The 19,547-nt window shown below is 52.4% G+C and overlaps 1 protein-coding gene across 2 annotated transcripts in view; it reads left to right on the top strand.

Annotated features, from left to right (window-relative positions):
* CPA5 (carboxypeptidase A5) overlaps positions 1-19,398 on the top strand; it is a 21,322-nt gene extending 1,924 nt beyond the window's left edge. The window contains exons 3-11 of one of the 2 annotated variants that reach the window (XM_005868951.2): positions 951-1,085; positions 10,218-10,316; positions 11,612-11,713; positions 13,250-13,351; positions 13,695-13,805; positions 14,186-14,276; positions 17,944-18,143; positions 18,431-18,515; positions 18,930-19,398. In XM_005868951.2, the coding sequence (XP_005869013.1) occupies positions 951-1,085; positions 10,218-10,316; positions 11,612-11,713; positions 13,250-13,351; positions 13,695-13,805; positions 14,186-14,276; positions 17,944-18,143; positions 18,431-18,515; positions 18,930-19,117 (1,113 nt within the window). In that variant the 3' untranslated portion in view covers positions 19,118-19,398. The remainder of the gene's footprint in view (positions 1-950; positions 1,086-10,217; positions 10,317-11,611; positions 11,714-13,249; positions 13,352-13,694; positions 13,806-14,185; positions 14,277-17,943; positions 18,144-18,430; positions 18,516-18,929) is intronic. The other variant, XM_014541821.1, reaches the window with a different exon arrangement.
* The last annotated feature ends 149 nt before the right edge of the window (positions 19,399-19,547 follow it).

A 19,547-nucleotide genomic window follows, 5' to 3' on the forward strand; every position in this document is an offset into this window, starting at 1 on the left:
GCTCTCTGATGGCTCTGCCAAACATCACAGAACTATGGAAAAATCAACGGTGGCTCCTCTTCAGGAAAGGCTGGGAGCACTTGCCCAGAAGGCTGGGCAGCTCTTGTTGGCTTTCCCCTCTGTCCTGGATGGGGCCGCTGAGGGGACCCTGTGGGGGCCGCTCTGGATCCAGCTAAAATGTCCTGAAGCCACACGGGGTGGGGGGCACATCTGTCTCTGGGTGGGATGCCATGCAGCACGCAGACTGGGCACATCTGTTTGCCAATTGAAAGAACTGGAAGGGCTTCGCTTGGCAGACCTGTGTTTTATTTGGGCTCGTCCCTGTCAGATGAGCATTGGTTTCCAAGAACATTTGTCCTCTGCGAGTATTCCACAATGGAAAACATTTCCGTCAACGACTGTAATAGAAGGACTCTGTTTGAGGGCTGTTGAAACAACCAGCTATTTCTGGATGTGGCCCAGAGCCCTCGTTCCGATTTGTATGAGTGCCCTTACCAGCCCGCTCTCGTAACGCCTTATAGTTACTCTGTCCATTTTAGAAACTGAAAAATGGACGTAGCATTCGGATGACCTGGGACTCCGGGTGAGGCCTCTCCTGCTTCTTTAGGTTTGAGGGCAGCGAGGTCTCTGTCTTCTGACCACGTTCTTGTCCATGTTCATGTTCCAGAGGAGGAGCTGTCTCTCTTGTAGCAACTGCTTTGGGCTCTTGGGACTTGGGCAACGTTGCAGTGTGAGCCTGGGTGATGAAAGGGCCCGACTTAGGGACAGAAACTCAGTGACCTGGGGATCTTTTATTGTTGCGCATCTTTCTGCTCGGCCTTAGGGTTTTCATCAGGGGACGGGGCCCTTTCCTCTCTGTACGAGATCACCTGGTTTTTCCGGGGCGCCTACAGGGTCGTGTGTAAGGACAGGGGACACAGGCCCCCGTTTTTCTTTCCTTTGTGAACAAGGTGGATTTCTGGCGTGGCCCGGCCAGGCCCAGCCTCCCTGTGGACATGAGAGTTCCTTTCTCTGAACTGAAAGACGTCAAAGATTATCTGGAGTCTCACGGCCTCGCTTACAGCGTCATGATCGAGGACATCCAGGTGAGGGCCCGCCCAGCGCTGCCTTTCTGGTTCGGGCTCAACGTGGAGAAAAAAAGACCCAGGGCTAAGGTGGAGAAGGGAGCCGGAGGAAGTAGCTCGGGCTTTTGTGCGGCAGCTCTGGAGGCCCCCCTTGCTTCCTGACTGCCCCTCCGGGTCCCCGTGGTGTCCCAGCCATCCCCAGGGAGTCCCCTCATTCCAGAGGAGCCCAGTGTGAGCCCTGCTGTGGCTTCCCGACCCCCTCCACCGCAGGGCTCTCGTCCGAGGCCCCTCTCCCGGGCAGGATTCTCCCAGGGCCGTGGTCGGCAAACCGTGGCTCGCGAGCCACATGCGGCTCTTTGGCCCCTTGAGTGTGGCTCTTCCACAAAATACCACGTGCGGGCGCACACGTACAGTGCGATTGAAACTTCGTGGCCCATGTGCAGAAGTCGTTTTTCGGCCTGGGCGAGCGTATTTTGAAGAAGTGGCATTAGAAGAAGTGGAGGGTGTTGGTAGGTCCTGCGACAGGAGACGCGGTGCAGGCGGAGCCGCGCGGGCGCGCGATTGACTCATGCACAAGTTGAGTGAGCCAGTCAGCAGTCTCGTGGTGCAGTGGTTAGTGCTAGTCGCGTCCGCAAATTGCTCGCGGGTGACAAAAGTAAAGTTTATTAAGTTAATTTTAGGGAACGTTGTGGAATGAAAGAAGATGTAGTGTCGAGGATTAAGAAAGGTGTGTTGAGATGGTTTGGACATATAGAGAGGATGAACGAAAGGAGACAGACGAAACAAGTATACAAGACGAGTGTGGATGGGAGAGTTGGAAGGGGTTGACCTCAGCGAACGTACCTCAATCAGATTGAGGACGTATAGTTTAAGTTTAAGAAATTTGGCTCTCAAAAGAAATTTCAATCGTTGTCCTGTTGATATTTGGCTCTGTTGACTAATGAGTTTGCCGACCACTGTCCCAGGGGAACAGCTTTGGGAGAAGTGGCTGCAGACCGGCCCTTGGGTAGGGCAAAGAGAGACTTCATCTTGGGCACCCCTTCTCCCCATGCCCCCCTGGTGGCTGCCCCTTCCAGTGTCTTTTCTGAACACTATGGAATTCTATTTCAATTGTTTTGTCTTCGAGGATGTTCCCAGGGGCCCCCTTCCTCCATTGAGGTGTTGGGCACCCTCCGCAGAGGCTGTGGGGTACCTGTAGCTTTGTGTCCCCGGAGGTTCGTTCCCAAACACGCGGTGCTGCGGCTAATCTCCTCTCCCCCGAGTGTGGGAACACGGAGTCTCCTGTGGCGCACACACTTGACACCACATGCCAGGGGATAAGCGCATTAGGCGGCATTCCTTTCCCAGGCCAGCACCAGGCCGGGGCACTCAGGTCCATTCAAAGACTTTTATCCTCACCAGGCACATCTGTTTCCCGCTCCACATGTGGGGGGTGGGCTATTTCTCTAATTAAATCCCCACAAACAAAAATGGGGAAACTCCCACAGACAAGAGAGGCCACCACATCAAAAGAAATCGCGCTCCGTTCTCATTGTAGCCCATGCCTGCGTTTTGAAGTTTGCATTTCCCTGCTCCTTCTCCATCCTGGAAACCCCGCAGCATTTGGCAAACAGATATGAAAAGGTCTCTAAAAAGTTCCTGTTGGTTTCTGCACATCAGGAATAGCTCCAGAGGCACCTCTGAGCCCTGCCTCCCTCCCCCTTCCCCCTTTCCCCACCAGCTTCTTTGAAGCTGGTCCATCCTCTCTCTGTCAGCCTGTAACCTCCTCCTGCCGACCCCCTCCCCTCACTGTGGTCCCCAGCTCTGGAGTCCCTGGAGGTGGGGGGTTGGGGGGAATTTTTACTCATTTTCAGTAAAATGCCCTGGACTCTCAGCCCTAACCCAGCCAGGCAGGATTTTCACCAACTCGCTCTGTCTGCAACACATCAAGCTCTGATTGTCAGATGCGAGATCCAGTTTTGGCTTAGAGGGAGCTGGGGTGGGGGAGGCTGCCGTGCCGAGTTGATTTGTGGCGATGAAGGGAAAAGGTGTCCAGGAGGAGGAAAGCTCAGAGGCGCTAACAGGAGGGGAAGGGCTTTGCACCACTCAGGTTTCTGGCCTCCAGTCTGCTGCTCCAGCGATTAACGCAGAGGCCTGATTTCTTCTGTCTTCTGGATCTTCTCAGCCCCAGTTTTTGGCAGTGTTTCCTGCATGGTGGGCCCTCAACAACTGTCTGCGGAATTGCTCTATTGGTAGGTTCTGGAAGAGCATGCCCAGAGGGACACACGCCTCTTCCCCTGAGCCCCACAAGGCCCAGGGCCATGCTCCATATCCATCTTTATGCCCCAGAACCTACGCTAGGACCTGCCGTCTAGCTGGGGCTTAATAAATGCTGGCTGAATGAGTCGATGGGAGAAGGAAAGGAAAGAGGGCGAGCTTGCTTGATAGAACTAGGCTTTCACTTTGGCCAGAGGCACTGGAGAGATTTGAAGAGGGACATGTCCCCCCACCCCGCATCCCCATGGTCAGAGGGATGCTTGAGATAGAAGAGTTGGGTTCATTCATTCAGGTTCATTCATTCAACACACAGATACAGCGGTGTGTACTCTGTGCTGGGTATCGGGCAAGGTGCTGGAAATACAAAGATGAGAACTGGTCTGTATCCAGGGAGCTGAGTGAGGTGGGGGTGGGGAGCGGAGGGGGTGAAGCAGTGATTACAATGGAGTGGATGAGTGCACAGAGGGAGTGGAGCAGGTTGCTATGGGAGCGACTACAAGAGGCCCCGCAAGTTGCTCTGAAAAGGCGGTAATTACGGTGTGGCTGAAGAGCAGAGAGGGGGGACTGGGAGGGGAAGGGGGGCCCCAGATTGGCGATGAGGCCGGTCCAGATCACAAAGGGCATCCTCTGCGGGGTGAAGAGGTCAAGATTTTATCCCCCAAACGGCGAGGGAGCCCATGGAGGTCTCTGACATGGTCAGATTTGCATTGAAGAAAAATCCCTCTGACAGTGACAATGTTGAGTTGGGGACAGGAGCAGGGAGGGGGGAAGGGTGGTGAGGAAATTGCAGTGGGCCAGGCAAGAAATTATCTGATGCTGAGTGAGCTCTATTTGCATTTAATTTTTCTTCACCTCCTCGTTCTTGTCAGCCCTTTGGTTGTTGTTGTTGTTTCCTGTAGATGAGTCACCGTGGAAAAGCTTCACTTGAGCAATCAGCTCTGTGGATTTTAATGGCTTTTTTTCTGATTACAAAATTAATAAATATTCATGTTAGGTAATTTGGAAAATAGGGAAAAGCATAAAGGAGACAACAAAAATCACCCATGCTCTGAGCATCTAGAGCAAAACACAATTTAGTGTAAATATTGCTTCACCAGTTCCCCCTCTCAACTGAATCGCTCCCATCAGCTTACAAATACAGAGTTATTTATCCCACCTTAAAAAAAAAATCCTCCCTTGATCCGTTTCCCCCACCTCCAGCTATCACCCAGTCTGGAAGTCTGCACCTGCCTGGGTCGCCCATCTTACCGGCTGCTCCTTTGCAGGGTGGTGTCCTGTTTCCCAGCTTTGTCCTTTGACCTCTTCTCTGTCCCCTCGAGGCCAAGGATCATGGCATTGAATACCATCAGCCTCCTGAATACTCCCATATTCACAGCTCCAGCCAGACTCATATTCCTCCCTTAACTCCAGACTCACATCTCCGCACCCGCCTGGGTCGCCCATCTTACCGGCTGCTCCTTTGCAGGGTGGTGTCCTGTTTCCCAGCTTTGTCCTTTGACCTCTTCTCTGTCCCCTCGAGGCCAAGGATCATGGCATTGAATACCATCAGCCTCCTGAATACTCCCATATTCACAGCTCCAGCCAGACTCATATTCCTCCCTTAACTCCAGACTCACATACCTTGCTGGCATCTCAAACTTCACTGGTCCCAACCGAGCTTCCAAGGCCCCCCAGAGAGCTCTCTGCGGCCTCCCTCAGCTCAGGAAATTCTTTCAATTGTTGGAGTCATGCTTGACTCCTTTCTCACATCCCATAGCCAATCCATCAGCAAATCCCTATGTTACCACCTGGGCCAACACTCCTTCAGCTGTCTCCTGGATAGTTTTCTAACTGGCCTCCCTGTCCGCACCCTTATCTCCTTATTGCCTAGTCTTTTTTTGTTTGTTTGTTTTTGTTAATTTTCACCTGAGAATATTTTCACCATTGATCTTTTTAGAGAGAGTGGAAGGGAGAGATAGAAAGAGAGAAATATCAATGTCAGAGAGACATATCGATTGGTTGCCTCTCCCACTGATCTGGACCGGGGCCGGCGATGGAGCCTGCAACTGAGGTATGTGCCCTTGACTGGAATTGAACCCTTGACCCTTCAATCTGAGGGCTGACGCTCTAACCATTGAAAAAACTGGCTAGCTAGGGCTTTATTGCCTGGTCTTAAAACAGCAACCACACGGGTCCTTTAAAAATATTCAAGTCTGATTATATCACTCCTCTGTTTAAAACCCTCAATGACATCCCAACTCAGAGTAAAAGCCAAAGTTCTTAAAATGGCTGTAAGGCTCTATCAGGGATGGGGAACCTTTTTTGTGCCAAGGGCCATTTGGATATTTATAACATCATTTGAGAGCCAAACGAAATTATCAACTTAAAAATTAGCTGGCTTGCCTGGCCAGCGTGGCTCAAAGGTTGAGCATCGGCCTATGAACCAGGAGGTCATGGTTCGATTCCTGGTCAGAGCACATGCCCTGGTTGTGAGCTTGATTCCCAGTGTGGGGCCTGCAGGAGGCAGCCAATCAGTGATTCTCTCTCATCATTGATGTTTCTATCTCTCTCTCCCTCTCCCTTCCTCTCTGAAATCAATAAAAATATATATTTTTAAAAATTAGCCTGCTAGATTTGGTTAAACATGTAATTAACTCACCCCTAATGCCTTGGTAGGACCAGACCAAATGATTTCTCTGCCTTACATGGCTCACGGGCCAGGTGTCGTCGTCCCCCCCCCCCCGTTCTACATGGTCTGAGTCCCACACTCTTCACTACTTCCCCCTTGCTCACTCTGCTTCAGACACCCGGACCTCCTTGCTGTACCTCAAACTTGCCTGACCCTTTCCTGACTAGATTCACACCTCAGGGCCTTTGCACATGCTGGTCCTTATAGTTGGAATGCTGTTTCTGCAGTTATCTGCCTGGCTTATTCCCTCACTGCTTTCAAAATCTTATTCACATGTCACCCTTTCACCTTATTTTAAAATGCACCCTTCTTCTCCATACTCCCCCAATTCCCTCCCTCCTTCCTCTGCATCATTTCTCTCCTTTTATTATCCTGTGTAATTGACTTATTTACCTTGTTTATTGTCTGTATCCCCTACTAGACCACCATATCTTTAGTGTTCAGTGTGCTCAATAAACACTTGTTTGGAAGAGATTCCAAAGTAGAAATGCGGTTGACTGGGGCGGGGGTGGGGGTGGGGGGCAGCTCTAAAGAGGAGAGGAGGGCCCTAGCTGGTTTGGCTCAGTGGATAGAGCATTGGCCTGTGGACTGAAGGGTCCCAAGTTTGATTCCGGTCAAGGGCATGTACCTTGGTTGCAGGCTCCTCCCCTGGTTTGGGGTGCCTGCAGGCGGCAACCAAGCGAAGTGTTTCTCTCACATTGATGTTTCTCTCTGTCTTAAGGCAACATTGATGTTTCTCTCTTTCTTTCCCTCTCTCTAAAAATCAATGGAAAAATATCCTCAGGTGAGGCTTAAAAAAATTGATTAAAAATAATAATTAAATAAAGAGAAGAGGAGGACAGGCAGGGATGAGTGCAGGAGAAGGCAAGGGAAGGAGGAGGCCATCAGGGGTAAGGCCCTGAGGGAGAGGCAGAGTCTGGCTGCACTAGGGGGACATGGACAGAAGGACTAATCCTCGGTGGGAGCAGGTGCTCACTGACTCACACAAGCGACCATTCATGAGCGTGCTCTGCCTTCCCAAGTCCTACACACACCACTCCCCGCGGGAGGAATCCAGATTTCCTGGTCATGCCTGGCAATGATTGCTCTATCACGGAGTCCTGGAGTCACCCCAAGAGCTGCTCTTGTTGTCCTGTCATTGTCACGGTCATTAGCACAGCTAGTATTTTCTACATGTTAGGCAATGTGCTAAGCATCTTAGGCATATTAACCCTTCTAATGTTCATGAGGACATCTGCTGAAGTGTGTGATAACATGACCCCCATGTAATGGAGACACAGAGAAATTAGTCACTTGCCCAAGTCAGGGAGAGCGTCGGGATTTCATCCGAGACAGCTGCTCCAGGCCCGGCACCCTTCGCTCTTGTGCCATCTGCCTCCTCAGAGGTTGTCGTTGTTGTTTGTGTGGTGTTGTAAGCTGCCTTTCGGGCAGTGATGCCATAGCTTAGCCTTGATCTGTCAGGGGGTCCATTCTAACATCCCCAATCTATTACCTCCCCCTCAACCCCCCACAGGCGTGGACTGTAGTTACCACCCGCCGTGTAGCTGCTATTGCAAACGTTAGGCCTGGAAGAGCAGGGCAGGGACCTTGAGGGAGGGACTGCTGTGGTCACAGAGCGGGGTCAGCGCCCCTCTCCCCTCGCCCCCCCCCATTCTATGAGCTGTGTCCATTTCCTGTCTGTGGTCCGAGCCCCGCTGCCCAGTGAGTTCCCTCCGCTGTCAACTTCACTTTTGGGGGCCCTCCGTCTCCTCCCCTCCGGCTTCCTGGAGGTGCTGTTCTCTGCTTAATGCCCCCCATCCTTCCCTACTCCTGTCATAAATTAATTCACACGGAGGTATTACTTTCCCTGTCAGGTTCTGGCTTCCAGGGAGGCAAATGGCTGCCTTCTGAGGTTTCTCTCTCTCTCCCTTTCCTCTCAGAGCAGCCTGACAGGGCTGTAATTAGGCATTCCTGAGCCTGTGGCAAGACTGCATTCTTAGCCCTCCCATCCCCTTCCCTGGGCCCTGTGAGGGGAGCAAACATCTGTGTCTTTTTCGGGCCAGGGTAGATTAATGTTCCTGGAATTGGGGCCCAGCTGAGCATTCCCAGTGTGTGAGCGGTGTCAGATCCATTCACAGGGCTGCGAGGGTATTTGGAAAGATATTTGCAGTTCGGTGCCGACTTCCCATTTGCCTCCAAGCTGTTGTGTGGAACAAAGCACAGCCTGTGGGAGCTGTCTTCCTGTGGGTGTCCCTGGGCTGTGTGGGAAGAGGGGGCCCCTGGTCCTTTCTTTCCAATTTCTCCTTCCTGTCCCACTCCTTCCCCCACCGCCGGCCTCCACCAGTCCCCAGAAAGTTAAACTTATGGATTCTTTTTTTTTTTTTTTTGACTTATGGATTCTTTAACTTTATTTTGCTGGGGCCCGAGCAGGGACGGATGGGCCCTGAGTCTGGTGACCTGGACAGGCCTGCTCTCTCCCCCGCAGCTGCTCCCACAGCTGGCAGTGCCCGGCTCAGTGCCCGGCACACATGGGTCATGGGGGGCTGCTGAGATGTCCGTTGATTTCCTGGGAAGAAGACAAATTCCTTTTGTTAGGGCTTCCCAGGGTGGTGCTGGTGCCAGCAAGGGTCAGGACCCCTCCCACCACCTCTCACTCAACCGGTAGCCCGGCCTTGCCCAGCTGGCACCGTCCTCAGCCCAGCCAGTCCCGCCAGGAAGCACGGCAAGTACAATCGCCTCAAATGTAGTCGGTGCTCAACAAGCAATAAAATGAGCCCCAAACATGGGTTTCCAGTCCTAGCCTAACCTCTGAACCTGAGCGAGGTCGTGAGCGAGCCACTGGGGCCACAGTGCCCGGCAGAGCAGGTCCGGGGGAGGGCTCTCTCCAGCCCTGGGCCTGAGGGCTCCGTGGCTGCCACGGTATTTTCATCGCTAGGGCTTTTTTGTTTTTGTTTTAGTATTATTTATTCACGTAGAAGCTCTTACTTATTGGAGTGGGATAAGGATGTTGCCCAAATGCAAAAGCAGAGAAAAGAAAAAAAATTGTGTCAAATCCTAATTCTTCTATCCTAACAGCCATTGTTAGCGTTTTCATATATTTTTTGGCATTTTAGTGTCTTGCTGTCCTTGGCTCGTGATGTCGTCCTCTCATTAATTTAAAACGCTTTTTAATTGCAAGAGTAATAGGATGGACTTTTCACCTGTTGTTTACATTTTACATATTTGTTTGCTCTCTCTGTGTATATACACACAGACATAAAGATCTATCTATATACATACATGTATATTTACGTGTGCAGATCTGTATCTCTATATCTATCTCTATATTATCTATATCTATCTATCTATCTATCTATCCATCTATATTTTTTTAATCCTCACCCGAGGATATTTTTCGATTGATTTTTAGGGAGAGTAGAAGAGAGAGGGAAAGACGGAGAGAAACATCGATGTGAGAGAAACACATCCATTGGTTGCCTCCTGCATGAACCCTGACCAGGGCCGGGATGGGGGAGGGGCCTGCAACCAAGGTACGAGCCCTTTACCAAATCGAACCCGGGACCCTTTGGTCCTCAGGCTGATGCGCTATCCACTGAGCCAAACTGGCTAGGGCTATACCTATATTTATATCTATATCTAGATATAATTAAGGGGCAGTGAAGATGGTGAGTGAAAGCCTGTTGGCACTTTAATCATAAATATTTGGACTGGCTTTCTAAATGGCTTGGACACCAATTGTCTAGGCCACTTTCTGGGGGTAGAGTGGATGTTGTGGGTTGGGGAGCGCTCTGCTCCCCAGTGGTCAGTGTTCATGGCTCAGTGCAGGCCTTAACTCAACCGAATGTTCACAGAGGGCAAAGGTGATGCTGGCAGTAGAACATGGGCATCTTTTCCAAAACACGTCCATATCCACGATTACATTTTACCCCATGAGATGGGCAAGGCCGGTGTTGCTGTCCCAATGGTCACGCCGAGGAAACGAAGGCTAAGGTCCCATAGCAAGTGAGCAGCAGTGGCAGACTTAGGACACGGCTCTCTGCTCCGTGCCCTGTGCTTGTCTGGGAAATGGCCTCGTGAACACCAGCTTGTCAAGCAGAAGGGTCTCCTCTTGTCTCGCAGCTCATGCTCATGGTGGCTCATTCTCCTGTGTTGATGCTGTCCTTGTGCGCAGCCACCTGAGGCCGGGCTCGGAAGGGGCATGCCTGTCCCAGCCCACCCCTTCCCTCCCGACATGTGCCCCCGTCACCTAGGTGCTGCTGGACCAGGAGAGAGAGGCCATGGCGAAGTCCCGCCGGCTGGAGCGCAGCACCAGCAGCTTCAGTTACTCCTCTTACCACACCCTGGAGGAGGTAGGTCTGCTGGGTCAAGCTCCGGCCTCTGTCTTCCCTTGGGGTCCTCAGGGTCTCCAGCTTCTGGCAGAGGCTAGTGAAGGACTCTGGGGTCTATGGGAGACGGTGAACTGGCAGTTGGAGAGTGTGGAGCAGACATTGGGTGAAGGTCCGTTAGGTAGGCAGCTTCAGAGATCCAGAAGCCAGGATTTAGATCGAGGGGATCGCGGCTCAACAGTCAGCTCATGGCAGGTTCTGGGCCAGAGGGATGGTCTCCTAGGTGGGACACGAAGGCAGGACCCGCACTGGCCAGCATGGAGCAGGTAGAGGCACCTTCCTATCTAGCTCTGACTAGGGGTCCAGGGGTCCTGACCTCACCACGACCACTCCTGGTGTTAAGTGGCCCCAGCAGTGGGAACCAGAGTGCAGAAAGGGCGGGAGAGCCATTTTGTAGAACAGAGCTGCCTTCATAATCTAGAGTGTAGAAAGGGTGGGAAGCCAGGAGTGTTGGAGAGCCATTTTGTAGAACAGAGCTGCCTTCATAATCACAGTCACAGCCAGTTAGGGCAGGTATGACTGATTGTGCCTTGTCTATAAAGGAGAATCCGCAAGGAGAGTTCAGAAGAAACTAACTCAAGGCACAGCTCCCATTTCCATAGGAAGGGTGTGACATTACCCTTTATTACCCACTTCTCCACTCTTCCCATTTCACAAGGCCTGTAATGGAGGATCCATTATTGGCCCACTTTATTACCCTCTTCTTCACTCTTCCCATTTCACAAGGCCTGTAATGGAGGATCCACATTCTTTCATATATTTGTTAATTCAGTGATATGCATTGAAAGACTAAGAGAATGAATTAACATAGCCCATCAGTGTTTACTGATATCAGAGATAAATCACCCTGCTTTCAAGTGGCTTAGAATCCAAAAGGAGCAAGGAGGCCAAAAACGACATTGCCAGGTCTATGAGATCTGTCAAATGTGGTGAATGGAACCAAGAGAAACTTCCATCCTGAGAGAGCCTTGCAGGCCGGCCCTGGGGCACTGAGTAGGGTCAGCACATGCTGTTCTTCCAGGCAAAGTCTTTGCTCTGCCTGGTGGTGAGCAGCCCGAGAACCCAGGCCCACCACAGCCTTTTGCCTTCAGCCTGGAGGTTGTCTTCTTTTAGTTTTTGGTGTGGGTTCGTTCAGATCCTCAGGAGAGGTGGGAAAGTAGTAGGGAGGGTGGGATGGGAGAAGGAGACTATTCAGAGAGGTCCTGGGGTTCACCCTCGTCTTGCTTAACTGCCCATCTGATAAACTTCATTCCTTTCAGATATATAGCTGGATCGACAGCTTCGTCACTGAGCATGCGGATCTTGTCTCAAAAATTCAGATTGGCCACAGCTTTGAAAATCGACCCATTCTTGTCCTGAAGGTAAAAGCTAGCAGTGTTGACCACTAGACTCTACAGTGAGAGCCTCTGGCATAAGATTGAGCTCATGTGGGGTTGTGACAGGATAGGAGGTTGTTATTTATTTATTTCTTAAAATCCTCACCCGAGGATGTGTTCATTGACTTCAGAGAGGGGGTGGGGAGAGAGAGAGAGAGAGAGAGAGAGAGAGAGAGAGAGAGGAACATCAATCAGTTGCCTCCCGCATGAGCCCCAATTGGGAATCGAACATGAAACTCTTTGGTGCACAGGACGACACTCCAACGCACTGAACCACACCGGCCAGGGCTGAGTAGAAGTTTTAGGGAAAGAGAAGATGTGTATGCTCCTGTCTTGAGGTGACCCATGAACTTTGGGTTTGCGGTAATCAGGGACCCGCCCTTGTAGGCATGGGCAGGTGACAGTGTGGTGGCCTGGCATGTCCTGGGTCAGGAGGTAGGTGGGAGGGTTGCCACGAAGGTGGACTGGCAGAGTGGCAGGCCCCACCCTGGATTTGGGGGATGAGTGTGGGTGAGTCAGCCTTCTTCCTGTTTCCTCAGTTACTTCATCTGCTAAATGGGAAGAGAGGTACGTACAGCACGGCCTCATTTACAAATAACTGAGGTCATCTGGCTCACAGGTAGACAGCCCCACAGGTAGACCTGAGTCTCTGGGGGGACCTCGCGGCCTCATTTACAAATTCATTTACAAATGACTGAGGTCGTCTGGCTCAGGCAGCCCCACAGGTAGACCTGAGTCTCTGGGGGGACCTCCCAGCCCTTCACAAGGACCCTTGGCAACAGAGTTTGAGCAAACTTAGCAGCGCAGTGTCCTTGGTCAGGAGGGAGGCAGGATGGAGTAGAGTGTGGAACCCGCCGGGAAGCATTTCTTAGCACGTGCCCCAAAGGGCACTCAGGAGCATGGACCGTGCAGGGCATTTGACATCCAGCCCTCAGAGAAGACAGGCGCTGCTGCTCTCTGCAGTGCCCGGGGGGCTCTTCTGAGGCCAAGTGATCTCACCAAACCTCAGACCTGCCTTTGTCTGTCCCCGCGGTGACTCACCCCAGGGCCTTCCGTGTTCTTTCTTTAGTTGTCAGAAACCTTGCTACTCAAAGTGTGGTCCTCACACCCGCACCCGTGGCCGCAGCATCCGCAGGAGCTTGTTAGAAATGCCCCGCTTCAGACCCCTCCCCCCAGACATATTGCATCAGAATCTGCATTTTAGTAAGATGCCCGGGGAGTTCTCGTACCCTTAACGTTGGAGAAGCACCAGAAGTGTCTACGATACTTACAGGCGGGGGCAATTCTGTGCTTCTGGCCGGGTCACGGCTCGCCCGGAGCAGTACTGTGCTGCCAGGATTCAAGCACGTGTGCACTTCATGGGCTCACGCACAGGAACCTGCACACACAGCCCCCCATCTCGGGCATCTAGGATCACCCCAGACAGTAAGGATACACCCGGGGCCTCCTTCCCGGCAGCCCAGGGACAGCCATGTAGCTGCCTCCGTTCAAACTTGTATGGGTCCCGGTGCTTTTCCCCAGTTTAGCACCGGCGGTTCTGAGCGCCAGGCCATCTGGATCGACACTGGAATTCACTCCCGGGAGTGGATCACCCATGCCACCGGCATCTGGATTGCCAAGCAGGTCAGCACGGAGGATGGGGGCTGGGGCAGGGGGCGGGAGCTGCTTGAATATTTAAGGGCACCTCCAGATGAAATATTATACTTGGTTTTTTTAAAACTCAGGGTGCTCTCTGCCCTTTGGAGCAGCTGCCAGCTGGTCTTTTGCAGCACAGAGCTCCCATCTAGCCTCTGCCTTTTATTTGCTTAAAACCCAAGCCTTTGCCTCTGTACGAAGGATGTGCCTCATGGCCTGACGTCCTCGCTGCCTGCAGCACTGGCTGTGCAAATGTCCTGCCCCACCTCGGAGGAGAGCCCAGCAGGGCCTTCCGCCCCTCACCCCGTCCCACTCTGTTTTTTTCTTGCAGATTGTCAGTGACCACGGCAAAGATTACATCCTGACAAGCCTATTGAACACCATGGACATCTTCCTGGAGATCGTCTCCAACCCTGACGGCTTTGCTTTTACCCACAGCATGGTGAGGGCACCTGGGAGGGAGGGGGTCAGGGGCTCTGGGGGGAGGAGGAACGGTCACTTCTGCTTTGGGGAGCTGAGCTGAGGTTCCCTTGGGGCCTGCCTGCCCCTCGGGTTCCTTGCAGAGTCTCACCGAGGAAGGTGGGCCGCTCAGGACTGAAGCTGCAGCCCTTGTCCTCCGACCTCCCGCTTGCACCCTGGCTTTAACCGCAAAGAGTCTGATCTGCAGCCTGGGTCCAGCCCCATGCCCCCTGCTCCTGCCCCAGCGATTCCTTCACTTTGTCCTCCCTGTCCCACCAGACCCCCCTTCCTAGGCCAGGCTGCCAGGGGCTCCCACCCTGGGAATGGGCTCAGTAATGAGGTCATCGTCCTGGGCTTTCTCAGAACCGCTTGTGGCGGAAGAACAAGTCCAACCAACCCGGAATCGCCTGCATTGGTGTGGATCTGAACAGGAACTGGAGGTCGGGCTTTGGAGGTAGGGCATCTGCCGGACCTGCGGGCGGGGCCGGAGAAGGACTTGGTCCTTGACCTGTCTCCCACACAGTCAGATTATGGTGACCCTTGACTTGGGAGGCAATGTAGTTGGCTCACGCAAGTGAGTCGTGGCCAGGGACAGGCGAGCGCGTGCCTAGGGCTGGCTGTGAGATACGGGGACAGGTTGTACACGTGTGGGAAATGTACGCATGTGCTAAGCCCTCATGAGAAACATGGAAACAGCGTAACTGCAAAGGCCAAATCGGAAATACGCAGAGAAGGGCTTAAGGAGGTACCAGGTCATCTTGCTGGTTGTTTAAAATTCAGAGTTTATGATGCCCCTGAAATGCCTCGAGCCTTTCTTGAAGAGAGCAGGCCACAAGAAAATGCCTCCAAACTCATTTCCTGAGAGCTGCACTCTGAAATTTGCCCTCTGGGGAGACCGGAACAATACTTCAAACATAGAATAAGCCAATTCCTTATCATCAATACCACTTGAGCCCGTTTTTATTTTTTTATTTTTGACCCAATGACTTTGTAACCCTGAGCTGCTGGCGGGGTTTATCTGCCGGACTGTATGAGTCCAGGGAGGGGTGGGCAGCTTCCTCCCGGTTCCCTGGTATTCTTCCTGATTATTCCCTTACCATGCCAGGCGCATGGGGACCGGATGAGGAAACGGAGGCCTCCAGAAAGCCCAGAGACGAGTATGTGGACCTGGGAACCCAGCATGGGTGGGAGGCTGGGTCTAGCTAGGACAGTGTCCAGGGGAGAGGTTGCATGGCCACAGCCCTTGGCCCCAGATGTGGCACCCGCACCATGCTGGGGGTGGTGGTGGTGGTCGGGGTTTGGCTCCACAGGAGACAGTGCCATTGCTGTTAAAAAGCAGATCTAGCCCTAACTGGTTTGGCTCAGTGAATAGAGCGTCGGCCTGCAGACTGAAAGGTCCCAGGTTCGATTCCGGTCAAGGGCATGTACCTTGGTTGCGGGCACATCCCCAGTAGGAGGTGTGCAGGAGGCAGCTGATTGATGTTTCTCTCTCATCGATGTTTCTAACTCTCTATCCCTCTCCCTTCCTCTCTGTAAAAAAATCAATAAAATATATTTTAAGAAAAAAGCGCAGATCTACAGTTGGGTGGCTAAAGCAAGGAGATAGAACATTCTAGATCCGGATGCCTGCCACTTTGAAAACCTGGCTTCTTTGAGTCGGCTCTCATTGAAAAGTAAGGGCAGCTCTGAAGCATCCAGGGAGAAGCCCCCCAGTCCACACTGTGGGGTTTTCCTGAGATCTGAGGCTGTGTGTGTAACCGCCTGTGTAAGGGAACACAACTGTGTAAAATTGGGCATTTCCACCTCCAAATGGCCGGACACCTGCCCCAAGCAGTCAGCCATGCCGTCCCTTGGAACTGGCTGAAGTGTGTACCCACAGACCCTGAGACGGACCGGCTAGAAAGACAAATTACTTCTTTAAAAAATGTTTGTTGTTTCACCACAGGAAAAAAAAATCAATATACACACAATGTGTAACACTACTCAAAGATTGCTGCTTTTAATAATTTACCATGTCTTTCAAGAGATTTCCCCTTGCTACAAATTACATTTTTAGAGAAGGAAAAATAAATAGCTAATGAATCCATTAGCAGGTACTTGTGAAACAGGCAGGCGCAGAGGGCTTTGTGAGCGGCAGAGAGAGGCAGGCAGCTAATTCCCATTTGGTCAGGGGAAGATTAGTTTATTCTGCTCAGCTCAAACCAGAACTAATGGCCTGAAGTGTTCCTCCATATTTGGGCAAAGCCACCTGGTCGTTGGCAGGGGAACGGCTTTCCATGCGTGGGCTGCAAATGCAGACAAAGCTCTCCGCCTCCCCCGCTCTGCTCATCTGTTGCTATTTGTCATTCATCAAGTGTAGCAGGTGCAGAAGCTCCTGGGAGACACCACAATCAGGGCCCCTGTTAGCTGGCGGACTCCAGCCTGGGGCTGCTCCTCACACCCTGGCTCCCTGCAAGCACATCCCTTCCAGCTCGGGTCCCCACCCCAGGTGAGGACCTGAAGACCAAGAGGGGATGCGCTTCCGGTGACAGAATTGCCTCTGGCCAGGAATAACAGTGTGTCTGGGTTGGTGACTCAGGCAGGAAGATTTTGTTTATGGTTTTATTATTACCTTAATTTAACTGCCGCATAATGAGTAATCCGTAGATCATCCCTCCCACACACACCGCCCTCACCTGCACTCTTGGGGAGGAGCGGTTTGCTGCAGTCTCAGAGCAGCATCTGAACTGGTCCAGGGGCCAGCCCCCAGCTCTCCAGCCAGCCCTCTGCCCTGGGGGTCAAAAGAGGTGCTCTGGCACCCGCAGGGGCCTCCAGATATTGGAGCGACCCTTGGCCTCTGGACCAGGCTTGTGTGTAGTCATTTCAGGGGGGACGAACGAGAGGAGAAACTGGGATGGTTCTTCCCAAATGTGTTTCTAACCCACAAATCTTGACCAGCCCAGCCCAGCCCTCCACAACATGGCCCTTTGGGAGGGAGGAAAACAAAATAGGAGGGAAAGAGGTGGGGGGCAAAGAATCTAGGAGGAGATGGGGACAAATTAAATTTGTGAACAAAATAGAGGCACAGCTCCTCTTTGCCCTCTCCCCGAATTTAGGACCCCAAGAAGAAATTTCAAAGACTTGTTGTATCTGTGGTTCCCAGACCAGCCTCGGGTAACTATGGAGATCTATTCTCTTTTCCTGGCCCCCAGTCCATGTGGCTCCTGGGGCTGTAGCTGTGGCACAGCTTGAGCAGACACTGAGTTCGAGCTCTCAACTGACCCAGGCCTTCCCCATGGCAATGGAAGGATGGCAATGAAGGGTCAGCTCAAAGGGGTCATTGCTCGTAGGGGAAGCTGGGGTTGGAGACTTAGAGTTTCCTCTGGAGGTGACTACTGAGGCAGGCCCACCTCTTTAATGGAACCACAGTCAGGACTCACCCAAAAGACAAACCCAGGGAGCTCCTTACAGGAATTGCTGAGTCGCAGTGTGGTATTAGATTAGGGTGTGCAGCAGTAACAAATACCCCTCCAAATCCCAGTGGCTCAGCACAATAAAAGTTTGTTTTTCATGCACACAAAGTCCAATGTGGGCAGTGACTCTCCTTGGCAGATCTCTTCCGATGGTGATGGAGGGATCCAGGACACTTCCTCCATCTAGAGCAGTGGTTCTCAACCTTCCTAATGCCACTGCCCTTTAATACAGTTCCTCATGTTGTGGTGGTCCCCAATTTCATTGTTACAAATTGAACATAATTAAAGCATAGTGATTAATCACAAAAACAATATGTAATTATATATGTGTTTTCCGATGGTCTTAGGCAACCCCTGTGAAAGGGTCGTTCGACCCCCAAAGGGGTCGCGACCCACAGGTTGAGAACTGCTGATCTAGAGTTTTTTGCTTCCAACCACACACCATCAGAAGCGAGTATGAAGAAGTCATGCCTACCCTTAACTGCCTCGAACTAGAAGTGACACATCATTACTGCACACATTGTCATGGTCAGGAGTAGTCACATGGCCTCAACCAAGCTGCAAAGGAGGCTGGGAAATGTAGAGAATAGATGGGTATTTTGTGAGCGCTAAGTGTCTTTCTGAAACCGGGGAGTCTGAACCCTTTGGGTGGTTTTGTTTGACTTCCAGGAAATGGTTCTAAGGACAATCCATGCTCAGAGACGTATCATGGGCCCTACCCGCACTCGGAGCCAGAGGTGTCTGCCATTGCGAACTTCATCACCGCCCACGGGAACATCAAGGCTCTGATTTCCATCCACAGCTACTCTCAGATGCTCATGTACCCTTATGGCCACTCACTGGAGCCTATTTCAAACCAGGAGGAGTTGGTGAGATTGGCCTCTTAGGGCTTGGGGGAGGCATCTGGCAGACTCCCAGAGGGCTCAGGCCCTCACTCTGAAACAAGGGTCTGGACCAAGTGACCTCATGGTAGGGAGGAGGAGGGAGCTCAGTTTCACGTGTGATCACGTCCAAATTTGGAGGTTCTGTGTTCCCTTCTCACGAGAGCCACCTACACATGCAACTTCCAGGACTCCCAACTCCCTACTTCTCAGCAGCTGGTAAGGGTGTGGGGTGTGGAGAGCCCCAGCCTCACCCTCTGGATGTCATCCTGCAGTACAATCTTGCCAAGAGAGCAGTGCAGGCCCTGTACGAGGTCCACGGGATCAAGTACCTTTACGGCAGCATCAGCACCACCCTCTGTGAGTGAGCCTTCCCCTGGCTGCTTCCTCCGGCACCACATCCACCCGGGGCGGGCAGGTGTAGGCTCTGGGCTGTCTGGCGGGCCTGGCTGGTCACGGCAGTGCCATAAGTCTAGCTGGGCCAGAGCTGATTTCCTAACCAGGGAGCTGTTTCTTTACTGCATTCACTAGTGCACAGCTCCCAATGCCTGGCTGTCTGTAGCATCCCTGGAGGGCAAAGACCCCATGCCTAGCAGTCTGAAGGTTTGCCGGGCAGAGAACGGGCTGGGTGAGCAGGGTGCGGCCCAAGTGAAGGCCTGGGTTGGGAGGCTTGGTGGGTCTGAGGTGGGTTGGGGTTTGGCCTCCAGGCTCACTTTCCTTGGGGCCACACCCTGTTCTTCCATTCGGGGCATTTCCTTGCCCTTTTGTATCCAGATGTGGCCAGTGGGATCACCGTGGACTGGGCCTATGACAGTGGCATCAAGTACTCCTTCAGCTTTGAGCTCCGGGACACTGGGCGCTACGGCTTCCTGTTACCGGCCACACAGATCATCCCCACGGCCCAGGAGACGTGGATGGCGATTCGGACCATCTTGAAGCACACCCTGAGGCACCCCTACTAGCAGCATGATCGAGGGCAGAGCAGGAGAGGTCATCCTCCTCCCCAAGGCCTGGGGCTCCTCCTGAACCCCAAATTATACACCCCTTCCTGCAAACCCTGCCACGACCCCTTAGACAATAAACCAAATTTAATAGGCTTGGTGGCCTCTTGCACTGGCCACCACCCCGTTGGACTCAGCATTGAGGAGGGGGCAGTGACAGCTCGAAAAGCCTCTTCTCTCCCCAGGTATTCAGGAGGATGAGGTCTTGCCTTTTCTTCTCTGGCAACGTTCTCAGGGCCCAGAACAGATAACTCACCCCCTAGGACAGTGATGGCGAACCTATGACACGCGTGTCAGAGGTGACACGCGAACTCATTTTTTTGGTTGATTTGTCTTCGTTAAATGGCATTTAAATATATAAAAATAAATATCAAAAATATAAATCTCTGTT

The sequence above is a fragment of the Myotis brandtii genome, unplaced genomic scaffold (assembly GCF_000412655.1).
Source record: "Myotis brandtii unplaced genomic scaffold, ASM41265v1 scaffold280, whole genome shotgun sequence".
NCBI lineage: Eukaryota > Metazoa > Chordata > Mammalia > Chiroptera > Vespertilionidae > Myotis > Myotis brandtii.